We start from the raw sequence: 19203 nt of genomic DNA, 5'->3' as shown, positions 1-19203 counted from the left end.
TCCTGTTTTGATGGAAGTGTGGCATTTGGCCAAACCTGACAGAACAGTAAAATAGTTTCAAGCAAAATCTTCTGCCAGGAGGTCAGACAAAATATAGCTCATCTGCCAAGAAAGAAGGATTACAAGCTTAAAGAACAAAGCAATGTGCAACTGAACACAGCACAACAGAAGGTCACCTGAACATGTCATAAAATAAAATACCCATACCTTCTAAAGAATCCTGTGCTCATTAGGGCAATTTCATTACTGCTACCATAGCAGTAGACAACCTCAAATTTAGCACACACATACATGTGCACCATTCTACCTTCTCCGTCAGAGGTCAGAAGCCTACTTATGGCTGCGATCACTCCTTTGTCACTATTTGGAAACACGAATGGAGCAAACTCTTACAACATTTATGTTCAATACAGATGCTAAAATTAAATCCTAGATAAATGAGGCTATTTAATTTGTTAAAAGATATTCTTAAGCAATTTAGCTAAACCATCTGCCATACTTATCTCTGCTTCTTTATAATGATGACTGGACTTTCTAACCTACACAGCTCTTGATGTTAAACCTAATATGTTGCTGTGCCTCTGTAGGGTTGCTTACATTTGATTAAAAAAATCATGTAATTATTTAGGTTGAAAAAGACCTTTGCCATCATCAAGTTGAACCATTAGCCTAGCACTGCCAAGTCTACCAGCAAGCCACATCGCTAAGCATCATGTCAGTGCAACTCCTCTACGAACGTAAGCTAGAAGAGGAATGTGATATACTGAAATCTGTCTGGATGTCAATTCATTTTCGTAAGCATGCAGTAAAACTTCTACAAACAGAAGAATTTTAGTTGTATTTTAAATCAAGTCTGATTCTTTATAAGTAAGAGCTTGATCACTGCTGTGATTTTTTAGAAAAAAAAGTTTCCATTCAAATGAAACCTTCCAGCTTTTATTTCTAAGAGGCTACAGCAGTTTAATGAAACCATAGGTATCCTTCTTTATATTCAAAGTGAATGTGAACATAAAGGCAGATGCATTTTTTATTCAACATTAACATATAGAAAGACAAGTATTTGAAAAGATGGCTAAATCCTTTGAAAAGACGGCTAAATCCTTTGAAAAGACAAAATTACCTCTTTCTTTTAATTGCAGTATCTCCAAGATTTCTTGGAGATATATGTTATAAGCTCTTTTTCTCTAAGTTCCTAAAAGTGCTACTAAATTCATCCTAGTTTCTCAAACAGAATGCACATTGCTATGAATATTATTTCCCCCTTCAAATCTCCTAAGTATGTAACCTTCTCTTTAAAATATATGAATTACAAGAAATGCACAATACACAATATAGTTTGCATTGTCTCTCACGATGATCTTGAAGATCTCTTCCAACCTGGTCTGGTCTATTCTATTTCTATTTCTATTTCTATTTCTATTTCTATTTCTATTTCTATTTCTATTTCTATTTCTATTTCTATTTCTATTTCTATTTCTATTTCTATTTCTATTTCTATTTCTATTTCTATTTCTATTCTCTTTCTATTCTATTCTTTCTACCTTGCATAGTTTGTGTGGTTCTATCTAGCTTTCTTCGGTTTCCCTCCCCTCCTCCCCCTACCCCTCCCCGCCCCCCACCTTCCAATATCTGATTTTCATGCATCTACTACAGACCACCATAAATGAAATGCAGTATTCTTTCATTATCAGTCAGGTGTGTTGATATTCAAGAACCAACCACTTCCCCCAAGCTCAGGATCAGTGTATTTTTAAGAGCAAGAAATCAGGCAAGGGAAAAGGAGACCTGCATGGTTGAACAGAAAGCTTATGAAAAAGTTTAAGGGGAAGAAGGAATTCTACACTACATGGAAGAAGGGACTGACTCCTTGGGAAGATTACAAGAATGCTGTCAGAGTATGAAGGGATGAAATGAGGAAGGTTCCTCTTTGGAACTGAACCTGGCAAAGGGACGTCAAGGTCATCAGGAAGGGTTTCCTCAAATACACTGTAGGTGATGTGGGCCTGCTGTTGAACGATGCAGGTGCAATGGTGATGAAGGATACAGAGAAGGCAGAGTTACTGAATGCCTTCTTTGCTTCAGTCTTTACTACTCAGGTCATCCCTCAGGAGTCCCTGACTTTGGAAATAACAGAAAAAAATCGAAGGAAGAACAACTTTCCCTCAGTTGAGGAGGATCAGGTTAGAGATCAGTTAAATATCTATAAGGCACAGAATCATAGAATGCATTGGGCTGGAAATACCCTCAAAGGTCACCTTGTCCAACCCCCCCAGCAGTGAGCAGGACCACCTTTAACTAGATCAAGTTGCTCAGGGCTCAGTTCAGCCAGGGATGGGGCTTTCACCACCTCTCTGGGCAACTTGTTCCAGTATTTCACTACACTCATTGTTAAGAACTTCCTCCTAATGTCCAACCAATATCTACCCTGCTCTAGTTTAAAACCATTGCCCCTCATCCTACCAGTACAAGCCCTTCTAAATAGTTCTTTCCCAGCTTCTTGGAAGCCCCTTTCAGACACTGAAATGCTTTTATAAAGCATCCACAGTGCTTTCTCTTCTCCATGCTGAACCATCCCAGTTCTCTCAGCCTGTCTAGGTAAGAGAGATGCTCCAGCCCTCTGATCATCTTTGTGGACCTCCTCTGGACTCACTCCAGTAGATCCATGTCCTTCCTATGGGAGGACTCCAGAGCTGAACATGGTACTCCAGGTGCTCTCACAAGAGCAGAATAGCAGAATTACCTCTCTTGATCTGCTGGCCATGCTTCTTTTGATGCAGCCCAGGCTGCAATTAGCTGTCTGAGCTGCAAGTGCACATTGCTGGCTCATGTCCACCTTTTCACCCAACAGTATCTCCAAGTCCTTTTATGCAAGGCTGCTTTCTACCTCATCGTCTCCCAGCCTGTACTGATATCAAGGACTGCCTTGACTCAGGTGCAGGACCTTGCATTTTGCCTTATAGAACCTCATGACGTTCTCCTGAGCCTACTTTCCTATCCTATCTAGATCCTTCTGGATGGCATCCTGTCCCTCAGTCATGTAAACCACACCATTCAGCTTGATAAGACCACTGACTCTGATGGAATGTACCCACAAGTGCTGAGGGAGCTGGCCGAAGTTACTCCTGGGTTACTCTCCATCATCTTTGAAAGGTCCTGGAAAACAGGAAAGGGGCCTGAGGACTAGAGGAAAGCTAGTATCACTACCATCTTCAAAAAGGGTGAGAAGGAAGATCCAAGAAACTACAGACCAGTCAGTCTCACCTCCATCACTGGCAAGATGATGGAACACCTTATTCTGAGTATCATCGCAAAGTATGCAGAGAAAAGAGGGTTATCAGAAGCAGTCAGCATGGATTCATCAAGAAGTCATGTCCAACTAATCCGATAGTTTTCTGCACGAGCACGACTGGATGGATACATGAGGAGAGGGCATTGGACATTGTTTACCTTGACTCCAGCAAGGTTTTTGACACATCTCACATCATCCTCATGGACAAGTTTAGGAAGTGTGGGTTAGATGAATGGAAAGGGGGTGGATTGAAAACTGGCTGTGGTTAGTGGCACTGTCTAGAAGGAGGTCCACAACAAGAGATGTTCCCAGTGTTCAGAATAACCACCAGCCAGCAACATGCTCTTGCATCTAAAAAGGCCAATAGTATCCTGGCATGCATCAAGAAAGAGTGTGGCAAGCAGGAAGGAGGTTATCCTACCCCTCTCCTTTGCCCTGGTGAGGCCTCATCTTGAGTACTCAGTTCAGTTCTGGGCTCCCCAGTTCAAGTACAGGGAACAGCTTGACAGAGTACAGAAAAGAGCTACAAATATGATACGGGGACTAGAATATCTGTCTTATGAAGAAAGGCTGAGGAACTTGGGGCTTTTTAGCCTTGAAAAGAGAATGCTGAGGGGGGACTTTATCAACACTTACACTTAAAGGGTAGGTGTCAGGAAGATGGGGCCATTCTTTTTTCAGTGGCATTCCAGCAACAGGACAAGAGGTAATGGGCACAAACTTGAACGTAGGAAGCTCCACAAGGAGGAACTTCTTTATTTTAAGGATGTGTGAGCACTGGAACAGGCTGCCCAAAGAGGTGGTGAAGTCTCCAGAGTCATTCAAAGTCTGTCCAGGCAATGTCCTGTGCAACCTGCTATATATGAACCTGCTCTGGAATGGAGGGTGGACTAGATGATATCCAGAAGTCCTTTACAACCACTATCATTCTGTGATTCTGTAAGTGTAGAGACAGGAGGAGGGGTAGCAGTTTTAAATTGAAAAACAGTAGATTAGATGTGAGAAGGAAATTATTTCCAGTGATGAGGCACTGAAACAGGTTGCCCAGAGAAGCTGGAGATACCTTATCCCTGGAAGTGTTCCAGGCCAAGCTGGATAGGCCTTTTGAGAAACCTGATCTAGTGGAAGGTGTACCTATCCATAGCAAAGAAACATGGAACTGCTGGAGCAGGTTCAGGGAAGGGCTACAAAGATGACCAGAAGGCTGGAGCATCTTCCTTATAGTGACAGGCTGACAGAGTTGGAGCTGCTCAGCCTGGAGAAACAAAGGCTCTGAGGGAGACCATAGAGCAGCCTTCCAGTAAGCCAAAGGGGCCTACATGAAAGCTGGGCTTGCAGTGATAGGAGAAGAAGGAATGGATTTAAGCTTGAGAAGGGAAGATTTAGCCTGAATATTACGAAGAAATTCTTTACAGTGAGGGTGGTAAGACACTGAAACAGGTTGCGCAGGGAGGTTGTGGATGCCCCCTCCCTAGAGATGTTCCAGGCCATGTTGGATGAAGCCTTGAGCAACCTGGTCTAGTGCTGTCTCTGCCATGGGAGCGTGGGGGTTAGAATTAGATGATCTTTAAGGTCCTGTCCAACCCAAACCATTCTATGAATCTATGAAAATATGCTGCATCAGATAAGAGGCCTTACAGGACAAATAAAAGTTAAAGCCTAAGTAATTCATGACAAAGTACTTTCTGAATAAATCTTGTATGCCTTTGATAGAACAAAACATGTGTAGCTCATTTGTTATGGTTTGGTGTGGGCTTTTTCCCCTCAAGTAACGACATGTCTTACCAACATGCTATACAGTACTGCCCAGTCAGGGTCTGTCTGTCAAAACAGGCTTCAAATGGAAACACTGCTCTGACAAAATAGAAAATACAGCACACTTTGTAATAAAAAACTCCACAAACCTAAATGTCAGTTTGTTTTCCCAGATGACAACACAGTCATTTCACGAACAGCTTTGTTTAATAAGTTGTTGGTATTGCTACCGCTCTGATTTCCAAGCTGAAGCTTTTAAGCAGCCGGAGCTGTCTCCAATGCACTGCTATTTCCTTCCGTCAGGAGCTGCTTACAAAGCAGTTCACAAACCACTTCTGCTCTATTTTTTGGTTTTGAGTGGTCTCAAGGTGCAGACCTAAGGCAATCTACCTTCCAGTGTTCTGAGTTGTGTCACACCATAGCCAAGGATAACTATGCCCTCGCCTACATCAGAGAATCATACCCTTCTCAAGAGCCCAGCTGCTCAGGGAAGCAACATCACCACTGTACGTATTTGCCACATCATCATATACATATCCAGAACAATCTTAACATTTAATACCACAACTGATCCAGATGTGTTATGTATCTGTAGCTGCATCCTGCTGCTAAGATACTCAAATTCTTCACTGTCTTCTAGTGTTTTTTTCTAATTTAATTTCCAAATATATAGTTACCCAAGCACTATGTAAGCACTATGGTAGCTGTTTCACTGCTCCCAGTGGAGCACGAGGTGAGATCCAGTGCTGATCAATCTAATTAATGGCTGAGTAACAGTCTCATGGCTAGGCTTTTCCAGTCTTACATTTGCAGTGCATAAAGATGGTATCATAAATGCCTGTGTCTCCAAAGGGCATGACTGAGCAACTATGTGTTGGGATGGTCAAAGAACAATCATCTTTCCTTTCAAAGGTAGGCAAAGATCATGACAAAAAGCTTTTAGAGCTACGGATATTAATACTTCTCCTTTGGGAATGCAAAAAGGAAAAAGTGTATCTTACTCCAAATACAGAGCCTGAATTATCCTGGTAAAGAGAATGTATTCAATCTTCTCATCTTCTTCTGAAACAGGAGCTTAGATACCAGTAAACAGACAACCTAACAATATTCAGAACTAGCTCACTCACAATTGTTTAAAAAACAATGATCTAGTGCCTCCATATAAAGAGAGAATAATAAACATAACTAGCCACACAGTCATAATGCAGAAAGTCCAACTGAATTCAGTATGCAGAAAGACCCAGGTCTGATTCATCATGAAAGTGTTCTCTCAAAGGCCAAGAAGGGATACAAGACCAAAACCCATAGTATTAGTATTTCAACTGTTGTCCCCTAAAGACACTTTTCTCTATCAGTGGTAAAAATTCAACCCAATAACCAAATGGAGGCATTCAGGACTCCGTAAGTTGTCAAAGTATTAGAGCCACTGTGCAAGACACTGATGATACATTTTTTCACCTCCTACGCAGTTATGACATATCCCTAAAAAAGAACTTGATATGCCACTAACTATTGGACTCAGTATGCAATTTACGCGATTAGTCCTCTAGTATCACATCTGAAATGCTCTGGAAAATAAACAGCATACAACCAAATTGTTTCTGTGTAATAGCACACACACATTTATCTGGAAATCAGCTGAATAGCACACACACATCTATCTGGAAATCAACTGGAGCTATCACCATTATACATATAAACTAATAGGCAATTGAAAACTAGCTGCACTTCACATAAATAAATAGAATTAAAAATATACATAGTTAAAGGTGGCTTCTACGTCAGGTCTTGTCTGCAGTAGTCTCTGTCATTCCTGATATGATTAACAGCAAGAAAATACCTGAAAAGTTGCAGTACCTTTTTGTTGCTTCAGGCTCCAAATGTGTCTAGTTTCTCTGCTATAATTGGAACTGAAATTAATCACACTGCGTATAAAAGTAAGAAGCCTAAGTTCAAAGATACTAGTCCTGACAACTCCAATTATGTCCTAGATGGATATTAATATCAGGACAGAAATAATTAAAACACTAAAAGGAAATTGGTTTTAGAAATCTGTTTAATCTATAAGTACTTACATCTCTAGCCAGCTTACTCAGGCACATTTAACTTACCCTTTCTACACCTGAATACCTTTCTTGAAGTTCAGCCAGAATTTGTAGTGAGTGCTTTCTGTATGGCAATTTACTAGTAATGCATCCCCCCACCTACTTCTAATCCACACTTACACTAACACTAAACGTTCAGCAGCAGCGAGTAGAAAATGGGTTTATTTTCACAGACTCCATCTGGTTGGGAGAGATCATCCAATCCAACCCTCGATACAGCACTGCAGGGTCAACACTTAAAACAGGTCGCTAAACACCAGGTCCACACGCTGCTTAAACACCTCCAGGGATGGTGACTCCACCACTGCTCTGGGCAGACCATTCCTTACACCTCTCCCTGTATTTAAACAAATGCCAACTGTGAAAATCAAAATACTGATACTTAATGAAGTTGGTAATGAACTGACAAAATGACAGTTAAGAACATCTAGCCATAAACATTTTTGGGGATAAGTTCACTATTTTCCTCATATTTGGGCAACTCAGCCTGCTTAAACCATGGGAGTTTTAGTTGCTGTCACTTGAATTCTAGACTGTTCATCTATGACTGTCATCCAACAACCCAGAAAACTACCCAGTAACTCAACAGAAATGTTTGCCTATATCATGAGTTCATTTCAGCCATTATGTTTACAACATAAAACTCCGGTGAACAGGGTGGTGGATCGATGGATTGAATTGTACTGAATAAACTGAGGCCCTTGGGAAGGCTACTGGCTTGATCCAGCCATTTTGTCATTAGGACAAACGACAAATGACCATTCATACCTTAGTTTAACTACAATCAGATTATTCAGGCTTAACCTACACTGATTTTAGTACCAACTGTGTGTAAAGCCTGATGATTTTTTGTTTCTCTGTTCACTTTTCAGGCAAAAAACATCTGAGAGTGCTGGTATCTCTAAGGAAAGAAGAGTGAAGAGTATGGCTAATTGGAATGGCCTGTTTTTTCTTTGTGTGGTTTGGAGTCAATTATCTTATCTTTACAGTGATATTCACTGTTTCCAAGGAAAGACAGATGCTTGTAACTAACATTTGGGGTTTTCTGAATGCTGTCATTTATATAACTACAAGCCATCCATTGATTTTATTTTATTTACATGAATAGGTTTTTGCTCATTTTACACAGAATTTACAACAGAATACTTTTTACACAGAGCATTACATATGAATTTTACAAAGATTTCCAGAATCATGTGCATTACATCAAAATACCTGTTTTTAGGTGGTCACATCCCACTTATCTATATAAGCTATCTGGGCCACAGAATCTAATGAATAAATGTACATCTACAAAAAGGATAAAACATTAAATTTCCTAGATATACATAAATTGAAAAATTAGGGACAACTGAACTTTAGTGCTGGAAATAAAAATGTTTCATATATTTATTATTTTTTTCTTCCTTAAATATTCCCAGAATTATAGAATGGCCTTGGCTGGAAGAGACCATAGAGATCATCTTATCCAACCTCCCTGCCAGGGGCACAAAATATTATGACTGAGGCTCATTTGATTTAGCAAAAGTCTAGGGACACAGGAACTAGAATATGGACACTGGAACTCCAAGTTTCTGGAGTGAAAATTATTTCTACTTTGCCAGAAAACTAAAATATAACTAGTAGAAATAATGAAGTGGGATTTACCAATCTAATGCATGGAAAAGTTTATCCGTAAAGGAATCTCTGCACAAAATCATCTTCATAAGGTGAGAATAAAAAGGTAAGTAAAAAAAATGCATGAAGAAGTAAGAGTGCAAACAATTCAACTCTCTGTAAGTATTGCAAGATTTTGGAGGAGTTATGAACTATAATCCATGAACTACAGAATTTAGATTACCAGGGAGAATGATTGGAGAAAAGCCTTACTTCACTACATTTATGAACATAGCAATTTGTTATAAGATTGCTCTTAAAAACAAAATGAAAAATAAAAAATTATAGATGAAAACCAAAATAAATAAACCCATAAATACCGATTTTATTTATACTCTAGTAAACAGACTTTTCTTTATGAATTACCAATAAACTTCACACACATTCTAATCACAAATATTAAGCATGTTCTTATGTGGAAAACTGCTACAGATTTGGAAAGAAAATATAAGTATTATGATGAAACGGACTTGTTAGGTACTTGCTGTTTCATTATAGAATATATTTCTAATGAAGAGTTTTAACATAATCTAGGCAATAGAGATATGAAAGGTTTTCACAGAAGAAGATACATATAAGCCATAAATTTACTGCTTTTCACAGAAATCTGAACAGTTCCCTTTGATCTTTCATTGACATTACAGAAAATACTACAACAAGAGCATAGTAATTTTAATAAAAAAAATTCACCATTGTACTAGTTTTACATGTTAAGTACAGAATCAAGTCTCTCTACAACACCCAGGGAGTGCAAATTCACATCAAAACAAAACTAGAAATACTCAGTATGCATTACCACAGTTAAGGGAGACCCTGGTACCAGCTTCTGCCTCTAGGTTGATAGTTCCACATGAATCTCCACTGTAAAGAAACCTGCTGACCTTTTCTTAAGCCTGACATATCTGTTGTTTGCTAAGTGACTTTGAAATTCAGTAACAAAAATGCCTTGAGGCTTGAAAAGTCCTTTTTCAGTGAGACATGAAGTGAGACTCAGGTTTACTTGTACAATGAACCATTAAAAATCAGGATTAATTAAAAAAAAATGCTTTCTCTCATTTGCTTTTTTTTGTCTTTTATGTTTTCTTTTTTTTTTGTCCACCAATCAAAACTAGGTGTTTTGTAAAGCATTATAGCAGGTGCAGCCGCATCTACACTTGGCATATTGGACACATATTGGGAGTCTGCAAAATAAAGTCCAAAGGGCAGGCTTTGCAATGGAAATTATAATTAAGAAGGACTTTTAACCTTTTTTAAAAATTAACTTCTACAGAAAGAAAAAGACTGTGTGCTTGTGTTTCTTAATACTGAATTATACTATATAAAATGTTTGATTTAATATCTTAAAGGCTGAGATCCAACATTGTTTCAATTTTACAGCAGTTTTATCACACAGCAACTTTCAAAAGTTCTACAACTGGGCAATGGATTAGAATCAAGACCACATATTTAATTAAATTGTACAATCTAGTTACATCCCAGAGATTATACTGTAGGATATAGTGAACGGTTTAACATTTGCATCCCAATTTCAGTCAGCTTACTTTAGCTTTCTGAAAAAAAACAATATAATATCTATTAGCTTTATTAGCTTCATCATTTTATGAAATGGCAACCAAAACCACCTGGGATCCTGAAAACCTTGAGAGAAAAAGGTTTCAGTATTTCTTTTTCAACGTAGTTAATCTATTTAAATTTTATATCAATATTTTACTGTTTACTTTTTTCATTCTCATATTATCTTTCCTTTGAAATATGCAGATTCTCCAACTTGAAGTAATTGAAGTAATGTCACCTACTTCAGGATACGCTGAATTCATCTGTAGTTTGTAACACAGAACCAAAACTTGAGAGTCCTGGACTTGATTCCTGCATGACTCTAACTTGATCCAATTACTCATTCCTCAATCCCAACACCAAAAGCAGCTAGTGTCTTTCTTGGCACCAGGAAATTGTACGTCCCCTCCTTCTCAGGCCCGCAGGAAATTATGTAGAAAAATATTACGGTCCGTAATACAAGGAAAGCAGGTCACTGAAGAAATTCAGAGCTTTACTAATTTTCTGTGTATGGCAGAGCATAAGCTCTAAATGACCACTAATAATTCTTCAGAACAAAACTGTACTGGTTTCAAAGGGCTTCAGAAAAAGCTGATGGCACAGTAGCAGTAGATGACATTGGGATATATCTTCCTCTCTGTCCTTAAGTCTAATACTTGCCCTAGGTGGAAATACTTTTAATATGACCAAGATGGGCCTCTGTTATCTCATAATGAAAAATGGGTAACCAATCTCACAGTTTTGTGTATCTTCAAATTTCTAAACTACTCTTTGGTTCTAAATCAAAAGATTTTATGAGTACAGTTTTCTGTAATAAAATTTCTGAATGTTAGCGCTATACTAAAATTGATCACTGCTGTTTATAAGCTACTGAGGTGAAAATTTATTATTCAAAATAAGTTGCAAGTACTCAGTTTAACTTGAATTAACAGACTGAAATATCCTGAAAAAATTGTATCCACTAATAGATCAAATATTGTTAGAAGACAGAATTGTCTTCAAATACAGTACAGAAACCTGACCTCTCCTGTAACACTTCTATCACTACACCAGTGTGAATCAAAAACCACCTATACTGAAATATCCCTTAATATCTCTATTAACCAAATTATTCAGTTGTACAATGCATTAAATAGACAAAATAATTGATACACTTTAACAAAAAAGAAAAATTACTGTATGTGGACAGAAACTGCATAAACTTTGGGAATCTAGCAAGATTACTAAAGAATGACAAGTCCATTTGCTAATGAATAGTTAAACCTCCAATTACCAAGTGAAGATGGTGAAAAGGAATGCTTATATTTATGAAATGGGAAAATGGGTTCCTCCAGTTTCACAGCAAATTTGTGCATCTGAAGATTACAAAACATAGGAGGAACCCAAACAACACAGTACTTTATAGACAAAACAAGCAAGGAATTCAAGCCAGAACAACTGTTGAGTGCTTGAGAAATTTCAAAGAAACCTGAGGCTGCAACTAGAATCAAACTTAGAATATTTAGAAAATGTAACTGAAAATATTTACAGCTCTCTAAAATAATCCAATTTCTACTTTTAGCACAATATTTTAATATACACAATGGGTGAAGTTAATTTTTTCTACTTGGTTTACATAAAAATAGGAGCTATTCTGAAATGTCATTGCTACAGAACTACAGGTATATTAAATGGCCACTACTCTATCACCCATGCTTGAGTGATTTCTAAAAATCAATTATCCCTAAAATTGTGTCACTATTTTAAAGTTATTTTCCCCATTTCCTCTCAAAGACCATTTCATTCACCAGTTAAGAGTCACCAAACCCAGTTAAAAGAATTACTTTCCAGCTATTACTACATTCCCTTTTTTAAAGCTTGCCCTTATCAAGCACAGGGTCTGTGTGAAATATAGAATGCACAGAAAAGTCAACACTAAGTCTAGCACACAAATGTTAAAAAATATTTAAATATGATTATAAAATTTTACATGAGATACAGCATGTTTACTGTTTTCAAATTGTGATGATTATCCAGTCCTTTGAACAGATTATCAGCAAGGCAGGAAAAAGTTTGGGAAATTATGGATTTCTTACATATACTCTTAAGACTGGGATTGTAGTTGAAAAGGGATGTAGGTTAATTAGTCTCACTTGAAGAAAATTGTGCAGACTAAGGAATATCAGTTCAACACCCTGAACAATATACAGTCTTTCACCTAGACAACGCCGTAGCTTTGGAATTCCATGAACTGACAGAAAAATTAATTTTTAAGTCAGTCACACAGCAGAGAGAGCAGTTACAAGTTTTGGTCTGCTAAAACATTGAGAAAGCCAGAACATCTGACGCTGCAGATAACTGATAGGGGGTTGATGAAGTTTCTTAAGCTTTGGGAAATGAGGCATGTCCACCCACGTGCACAGATCACCATTTACATCATGCCACAGGTAGCAGAACTAAAAACTACTTAAGGCACTATGTATATGGAGAGTTATTTTACATCTCAGATTACGGGCCACTCCCACATTTGCCACAAAATACTAGCTGACAGACTGAGGAGTTTTCCAAAAACGCTTTCTTTGGAGAACTGAATTACCCTTGTAGGTAAAATAAAATCTAATTAGTGTGTTTTCTGTGTGTTCCCTAGGTCTTTCTCATAAATATTAATGTACAAAATTAGAGGCCAAGTCATTTGAAAATTCATACACTCTATGTATAAATTTAGAAGTGTTAGTGTGGTATTAACACGCAGAAGCAGTAAACATGACACTTGGGTTTTAATATATTTAAATGTTGAGTATTTTCCAGTAGAATACTCTCAAAGGACCTAATTAACCAAATGATGATATTTCAGATTAGCAAAGAAGCTGGATCTGTAGATGAAAATACAAGCTAAGAAACTGTGAATTTGCACTAGTGATAAGCACGCATTTTTAATCTCTGTGCACTGTTGTTGCATGAGGTGAAGAACTGACATTTATTTTGTTATTATTACTGGGTAGCCTCAGGTTGTATAAGGTTATTTCACATGAAGAGTCACAATCTTGTCTGTCAATTCTCTCACTGGCGATTAACATAAATTAAACCATTATAACTGAACAATGTCTAATCCAGGACCAGGATGATTCATAACTGATTGATGTCTGGCATCAGTGTCAGGCAAGACCTTGGTTTCATTGCTACCCAGAGTTTATGAAAGTGGTTTCTTCACCAGATCACAAGTAGGATGAAATAAGGATTAAGTAAATTTGAAATACCATAATGCTAAAAAATATGAATCAAAGCTGTGGGGGTTGGTCTCCCAGGCAACCACCAATGGAACAAGAGGACACAGTCTCAAGCTGCGCCAAGGGAGGTTTAGGATGGATGTTAGGAAGAAGTACTTCACAGAAAGAGTGATTTGCCGTTGGAATGGGCTACCCAGGGAGGTGGTGGAGTCACCATCATTGGAGGTGTTTATGAAGAGACTGGAGGGGCACTTGGTGCTATGATTTAGTTATTTGATAATGTTGGATGATTGGTTGGACTTGATGATTTTGAAGGGCTTTTCCAACCTGGTTCATTCTGTTCTATTCTATCCACTCAGTAGATTATCAGACAAGTTTCCCACAGAAATCACTTTGCCAGTTTCATTCATCAACCAAAGTTTCAGAACAGCCATTTAAAATTACTTTTGTGTCCATCATTACAGCAAATATATAAGCAGATACACAAAATATTAGCCTATACCCTGAGTTCCTGCATGTACATTTAATGCTACCCTTCCTAAATGTTAAGTCTTCTAAAATACTCTCCTGTTGATATTTCAGTATGCTGCTAAAGAAAGAACCATAAGCATGTCCAGAAAATCAGTCATGATGTCAGAAAAATCTTACATTCAGTAGGGGATACATATGATATTTTAGCCTGTTATGTATGCATTAAAACTTCATTTGTTCACAAATAAATCCTACTGAATAAGAACAGAACTAGCAGGCATTTTTTAAGAAGAGTTAAAAATAAATAGAATTTTCAAAAGTTTGCTAACATGTTGATAGGTGTGCATACATTATGCACTCCATTTATCTAATTTACACACACATGCATGTACAAGAGTAAATGTGTGTTGTTAATTTTAAAAGCAGCATTACTAGTTTTTTGCAGCTTGACTATTTTTTAAAGGTGGGAAGACACTTATTTTTCATATCAAAGTTCAAAGCAAAATATTTTTAATTCCATAAGAAACACATACTATCTTTTACTGTTCTAGACAACAGGTATTTTTATATTATAACTCTACTCTTCCAGTGAGTTGTACAAGAATGCTATGGGTGGTGTGTCACAGTTCAATTAGCTCATTTTTCACAATGCTCTCCTGACACTCCGTATATACTTTACACAAAGTTTATTTGTCAAAATCCCACAGCATCTGACAACTGATGTTTGGAAATTAACCTGTCTTGTTTGGCAAACACTTACTTTATTGCATTTGACAATATGGTTTCAGTGAAGAATTCAGTGGTCATTTAACTCAGTTTATTAAAACTACAAAAAGACTCTCATAGATCTTCATTTTAGAATTCATATTTTCATAACGTCTACTTTTATAGCAGTAAGACTTATAAAATGAGGGGTTTCCAAACAATTATTTGTTCTAAATGATTCTGCATGAGATACTACAGTAATGACTTCTCCTTGATTGTTTCTTCAGTTTCTGTACTAAATAGTATGCAACTTTGAATCCACAGGTACTCCATTTATCACTTTACACATCATGAACATACACAGGAAGAGGCACAATGTTTATTTTTTTCAGAAGGAATTCCTAAGGATGAGACCTGAATGCAAATTACTGAGTAAATACCAACATGTCTGCATTTGAAGTATTCTTAAAGGAAATAAACTCAGGGATCGGATGCTGCATACTTTACTAGTGAATAGCCCTTGTTCTAATTATTCCTACTGAAATAATCTCTACCAGTAGTATAAACTGACAGCTGAATATATTCTAATCCAGTTCTTTTTAAGAATGTCACAAAGTGCCTTATGAAAAATGAATGAAGGAATGGATGAATGAAAAAAAAGGATGAGTTCGCAAGTCTCTTTAACGACCCTTCCAACTTCGGAAAATGTCTGGTATCTCAGTGCTATAAGACAGTCATCTCCTCTTCAGACCATAATATAGTCAACTACAGAGATTTTCCCCCAAATAATATGGCTTAGGTGCTCAAGAACAATTGCTCAGTAAGCAAATCTCCCTAAACTTGTTTTCATGAACAAATATCACATACATAGATTGACCAGTCTTCTTTCTAAGCAGAATGCCTAAAAATAAGCCACCAGAGCTTTTGACACTGACATGTTCTCACTCATTTAACCTCTAGCACTGTACTATCTAAAAATGGCAAGATTTAGCTTGCATTAGGAGTTACAATAAATTATTCTTACAGTAATAAAGCCCTGTAAAAAATGATATTGTACAGATTTTGTCAATTTATGCTATTTCAAGTATGAAGCATGGATAACCAGCAGGAAGGCTCTATCAGGGCAGATCACTTGTGATGCTTCTTAAAAATCATCCTCCAACCCAACCTGAAGATGAGCTATACTACACATACCAAATTACAACACAGGGTGGCATTCCCTAAAATAACAGACAGTAACTTGTTCTTTAACTAGTAGATATTAGCCATGTTTTGAGCAATTATTAACATTTTCACTCTCCATGATACAAACCTTTTGCTCTAAAACTGATTACTTCCTGAGGACAAGTACAAAAGAAGTCACCCCTATTTCTAAACACTGAGTTCAATACCACAAAATTAAAAAAAAAAAAAAAAAAAAAAAATATATATATATATGCCATTGCAATACAACTTCACTCCTTTTATTTCTAGGGTTCTAGCAGAAAATACTAGGTAGAATGCAGTCACCACAGTACTCGTTTTAGTCATCTCCGTTACGTAGTGGCCATCTACCTTGTAAAAGAACTGCTGGGCTAACTTGTTGGTCTGTATGATGAGACCCTAACCTGGAATGGGCAGGAGACCGGCAGACTCATACCCGGGCACCCACAGGGATGCAGAGCGGCCCTCCCATAGATGCCGGCTCTGCCGTTTCTCTCTCTTTGGTGACTGCGAAGGCAATGGGAAGCGAGACCACTGCTCTACAGCCAAGCTATGCCTACCAAAGCCAAGCGGGCAGCTCAAGAAGGGAATGGGGGGCGACGGTCCTCAGGTACTTTACAAGCTTTCCACGTTGTGTGCTCTTTGTCCTTTAAGGAAAAACACAGCAAAGCGGGGACACGCAGGGCGACGGGCCTGGTTTCATGCCACGCTGGCCACCTCCCCCGGGAGGCTTCCTGTCCTGGAGCCCACCTGCCGTAACCAACACCGGAGCCCCACGGCGGCTTGGGCCCGTCGGCCCCAGTGCCTCGAGAGGGGCGGCGACGGAAGCAGGCAGGCAGCTGCTTGCCCAGCGCAGGCAGCGCCGGGCAGCAAAGAGGGGTCCCAATAGAGGGGCTTCGGGACGGCTGCTGCACCCCTCAGCTCGCGGAGCCCTTCGGCCGCAGGGAGCCGGGAGGCGCCCGCTGACAGAAGCCGAGGCGGCCGTTGGTGCCGCCGCTGCCGCGCCCGGCCCGGGAACTTTCTCGCCACAGGTTGCCACCTCCCGCCCGCCCGCCCGCCTTGGAAACCCGCGGGCGGGCCCGGCCACAGGGACGCACCTTGGCGCCGCAACCGCCTCTTCTTGAGTCCGAAGATGCGGACCTTGGAGAAAATGTCCACCAGGTTGCCGTTGCAGAGCCCGCGGTTCTTGTTGGGGCTGTTCCGCCTCCTGCTGGCCGAGGGCCGGTCCCAGTGCTGCTCCCTCGCCTGCCGCTTCTGGCGGATCAAGCCGCTGGCGATGGCCGCTGCCATGGCTGATCGCCGGCTCGCCCAAGTCGGCCGGCGCCGCGACGGGCAGTGGGGAGGGCAGCGGCGGGGCGCTCAGCCTCGGCGGGGACCCATGCCCAGAAGGACGGGCGAGCGGGAGCCTCCTCCGACCCGAGGCGCGGCTGCAGAAAGGCACCCCTGCCCTGCCGCCCGTGGGAGCTGTCACCGCCGCGGGTCACCACATGGGTGCCCCGGCGCCCCTCCCGCTGTGCCCCGGCGCAGGGCCACCTGCTCGGGCGACGAGCGTCTGCGAGCGGGCTGGCGGCGCGGAGCGAGCGGGACTCGGGGCACAGCCGCGCCCGGTCAGCTCAGGTCCGGCCGGCAGCGTCACCTCGCGAGGCTGCCCCTCAGCCCCGCGCTGCTGCCCCTCAGCCCCGCGCTGCTGCCCCCTCGCCCGCCGCTGCCATCGCCGCGGCCGGGGCGGCTACCGCCGCCTCTCTCAGGCTCCCGCCTGATGATTGCCAAGTGCTTCAGAAATCAGCATCTGGAGAGAGCAATCTTCTTCTCTGGGGAGAGCTGTAATCACGGCGCTTCAGTCCCACCCCGCTCCAGCCTCCCCTACACACACACACACATACACACACGCACACACACACAGCGGCACGCACCGCTGGAGCTTTTTTTTGTCCTCTCCAAGGCCAGGGGCGGCAAGGGTGCAGGGGCTGGAGGAGGGACGTGGAAAAGGCAAGAGAATAAAGCAAAGGGGGGCGGAGGGAAGAGGTTGTTGCTGTTGCAGTTTTCTGGAGGGGACCAGGGAGTTCCCGGTGGATCCGCCGTCAGCTGCCACTGCTCCCCCTTGGCTTTCCGGACGGCTTTGTGCAGGGCTACCTCCCGCGAGGGAGGAGGCCGCTGGGCGCTGCTGGGGTGGGGCGTATAGCCCTCTCTGTCCTCAATCGCCCACCGTAGCACCTTCATACGGACCCCCTCGCCAGCTCCTTGGCACTGGCTGCCTGCCGGCTTGCCCTAGGGCGGCCCCCACGCCACACACAGCGGTGGCACCGGCACCTGTCCCGTTGCCAAGGCTGGGAAAGCCTAGGGGGAGAGTAAGGCGAGTGAGCTTCTCAATTGTGGGCGTCCTGCACCCCAGGAGCTAACGAGGCTGGGAGTGTAGTCCAACGGGAGAGGGGTTTCTGCTGCATGCAAAGGATTTAGAGCCGTGAGGAAGAAACACCTACGAGGCTGAGAGGACATTCCAACCCAAACCAACACACACCTCTTAGGAGGAAAGGTTATAGTACCAGCAGATTTTAACTTAGAACGTGAACTGATTTCTGAGGTTTCAGAAACACCAAGAAATTCCATAGGGCCCCCACAAACAGCCGCAGTAGATAAATGTATCAATCTGCAGCACCATGTAACATTATTTTTTTCCCCCTCTTCCTAATATATGTCTTGTAACACCTGAACAAGAAAGCACCAGCCGAACTCGCTAGACACAGAATGCCTAAAGAGTCTCTGCCCCGAGGAGTTCACAACACACCATAGATAATAAATGCCATGTAAAATATGACATCTCATAGATAAGAGTAGGCTCCTCTCTCAGCAGAGGCTTCTGCATCTCTGATGATTTCCCTAAATCCTTTAATCTACAAAGGGCTATTTTTATACAGAGGGCAAAAGTGTATGGTGGGAACTCCCTTATACAGGGATTTTGTATTAATACAAGACCAACTTGGAGCAGAACATCCACAATCGGATCTGGATAATACATTTTAATTCTATTTAAAAGTGTCTCTAAAGAGATTCAACTAAAACGCATTGGATTTTCTATCTGGCAATTTTTTACAGAGCAGCAATTCCTCACAACGATTACAATTGCCTTAACTAATGCAATTAGAGGGTTGTGTTTTTTTTTTTTTAATTTAAATTTCACTGTAATAGTTTTGCATACTGTTCCCGTTTCCCTGACTTCCCAGCAGCAAACAAGATGCTGTGTTGCCTTTCTTAAGACTCC

The 19203-nt window shown here is 40.7% G+C and overlaps 1 protein-coding gene across 4 annotated transcripts in view; it reads right to left on the bottom strand.

Annotated features, from left to right (window-relative positions):
• FGF14 (fibroblast growth factor 14) overlaps positions 1 to 19203 on the bottom strand; it is a 455302-nt gene that overhangs the window by 127717 nt on the left and 308382 nt on the right. Inside the window, exon 1 of one of the 4 annotated variants that reach the window (XM_068162886.1) lies at positions 17042 to 17244. The exons of the other annotated variants lie outside the window; for them this stretch is intronic. Coding sequence (XP_068018987.1) covers positions 17042 to 17234 — 193 coding nt within the window. The 5' untranslated portion in view covers positions 17235 to 17244. Of the gene's footprint in view, positions 1 to 17041; positions 17245 to 19203 lie in introns of those variants that run through there. 4 annotated transcript variants of the gene reach the window in all.

Source organism: Melanerpes formicivorus, unplaced genomic scaffold, assembly GCF_026170545.1.
Source record: "Melanerpes formicivorus ecotype bairdi unplaced genomic scaffold, bMelFor1.0.p_v2 SCAF_1, whole genome shotgun sequence".
Lineage (NCBI taxonomy): Eukaryota > Metazoa > Chordata > Aves > Piciformes > Picidae > Melanerpes > Melanerpes formicivorus.
This window is presented reverse-complemented; position numbering and strand designations above follow the sequence as displayed.